This window comes from Penaeus chinensis, chromosome 30, assembly GCF_019202785.1.
Source record: "Penaeus chinensis breed Huanghai No. 1 chromosome 30, ASM1920278v2, whole genome shotgun sequence".
Taxonomy (NCBI): Eukaryota; Metazoa; Arthropoda; class Malacostraca; order Decapoda; family Penaeidae; genus Penaeus; species Penaeus chinensis.
The window spans coordinates 25,628,213-25,630,712 of NC_061848.1; the positions used below are offsets into that span (position 1 = coordinate 25,628,213).

Sequence of the window (2,500 nt, forward strand, 5' to 3'; positions counted from 1 at the left end):
CTGACTACAGCATCACATTTCAAGAACACTGTCTCTAAATGACTTTCATTCTATTTTCCAATGGTTCATGAAGATTCAGTAACTTTTGGCTCATATCTACATCTATCTTTATGATTAGTGCTGGTATTACAGAAATTTAAAACATTTCTTACATATCTCTGAATTTATCAATAAGCCTCTTTTACGATTTGATTGTGGAAAGTGTGAAATTATGCAATGGCAATGGTGGATTAAGTATTGGATAGCATTGCATAATGACATACCCCATGCCATCGGGTCATCACAGACTTTCTCCAATAGTAGCAACGTCACTTCTTTGGCATCACTATTTGATAGAGGAACATAAAGTGAAGGGAAAAATGAATTTTTACAAACATTTATTTATATTAGAGGACTGATATTGTGCCCGAAGTATACAACGAGTCAGCTGGATAAGGGGAAAGTAAATGGATAATATTCTCTATTTTTCAAAATTCTTTAAATTTTCAGTTCAGACTTCCAAAGATTTTCTTCAATGAGAAGGAAACTGACTAAAAGGTATATCCTGAAGATCTTGCAGTTTTATGGGCAGATATGCTGGTAATGGTAGCAACCATTCATTGGTGAATTTGGAGAAAGCTTATAGTCAATGTTTTTGTTTAGATTATTTTGATTTTCATATTATTTCTGTTGCAAATGAGAAATATGGCTATTATTTAACATTATAAGTAATATTACCTAATAGTGGCAGTCTTTGCACTAGCTCTTCTTTCCACTGATGCTTTGGCAGAAGGTCATCATACAACCACCCCTACACCAAGCACAACACTGAGGAGCTCGAACAGGTCAACACTAAGTATGCCAGGTTTATTGCACACATTTACATGTGTACACCAAAAAAAAGATAAACATGGATCTGCTTGACACACAAAGACAAACACACAGACTTAAAATCATGAACAAGATCACAAGCAACCTTATTGACATTAACAAACAGGAATACCTACAAGGAGCACATACAGGTAGAAACCGAAAGTCACATAAAAGTAAGTTTCTTACATACCACACCAATACCGACTCTTACAAGCACTCCTTCCCATGTACCATATGCGAGTAGAACAGGCTACCCCAACACATCATTGAAACAAGAACACTCAAAACCTTGATTAGCAAACTAAACAAAACACATGACATTACAAACAATTTCACAAACTCAAACAATACCCCTTATTCCCTATTCTTTTCCCCTATCCCCAGCAACCAACCACATGTGCATGATATGCGCTTACCAGCACTCTATGCATTACCTTTGAGATTAAGAAACATAAAGAGCAAGATGAAACCCTCATTATAAGATTTCTCCTTGTCATACTGAGCCATGTGCCAAGCTTTATGTACAATGAGCCACTCATAAAAATTAGACGAACAAGATTTACCCTGCTCTCTACATTTCTGCCAGCAGAATACATGAAATACTATGAGATGAGGATAAAAAGAGATTTAAGCCTACTTTAGAGGGATGGTAGCACCACAATTACTGCAGTCAAGGCCAATTGTATTAGTGTACACAACATAAGTTAATGATTGGCTAATTGACATGAAACAACCAACAATCCTTTCATTTTAAATGTGTACCAGAGATTGAATTGGTGGTATAATAGAGATCTATACATATATAATGCCGCCAATACTTTTTAGTGATTACTTAGTTATGACTTTTCCCTACTTAGTCTATACTTTGTTATCCTAATGCTAATATAAAATGAACATATGAAGTACGATTAGAAAGCAGAAGACTATACACAGAAATATATTTCTAACTCTCTCACCAGCATTGTAGTTCTTGGGGATGGATGTCACAGGTGTAAAGAACCTTACTTCAGTTTCAGAAATATTAATTATATATACAGTACTTCTATATGACATCTTCTGGCAGTACAATAATTGTTACTTTAATTACTTAAACTACAATACTATGTCTACATATATAATCCACAAGGTTCCTCTACATTTTTTGAACCTTTACCGGCTATGAGAACGAAAATGCAAAGAATATATCACATTGTAGCATTCTTCTACCTTTACTTGAACATTAAGTGAAGCTGGCAAATCAAGCACAAAAGTAACTTTATTTTGATAATAGCTACTAGTATTTCTTTACACTTTTGCTTTCATAGTTGATGTCATCAGATATGACAACTCCAATAAACTTTGCTTAACAATATCACTGGTTATTATTTACATAACTGATGCATGAAGATATGAAACAGATATGAATTGAGCATATAACAAACATTATCAAATATCACAAAAGAAGTAATAAGAGGTACTATGAATATGTAAACAAACATGATTACAAACTTAATATATGCTACTACATAATCTCAAAATAAGCCGTATATAATACATGAACACATGAAGGAATACAAACATAACTGATATAAGAATACAACTTAAAACGAAGACAAATATTGTAAATTATTCCACTTACCACACGTCGGGTCGGCCGAGCTGCCTCGAC

At 34.0% G+C, this 2,500-nt stretch overlaps 1 protein-coding gene across 5 annotated transcripts in view; it reads right to left on the reverse strand.

Annotated features, from left to right (window-relative positions):
• LOC125041146 (calcium uptake protein 3, mitochondrial-like) overlaps positions 1–2,500 on the reverse strand; it is a 43,129-nt gene that overhangs the window by 40,412 nt on the left and 217 nt on the right. For all 5 annotated transcript variants that reach the window (XM_047635944.1, XM_047635945.1, XM_047635943.1 and 2 more), the window contains exon 1: positions 2,471–2,500. This exon is cut by the window's right edge and continues 217 nt beyond it. In XM_047635944.1, coding sequence (XP_047491900.1) covers positions 2,471–2,500 — 30 coding nt within the window. The remainder of the gene's footprint in view (positions 1–2,470) is intronic.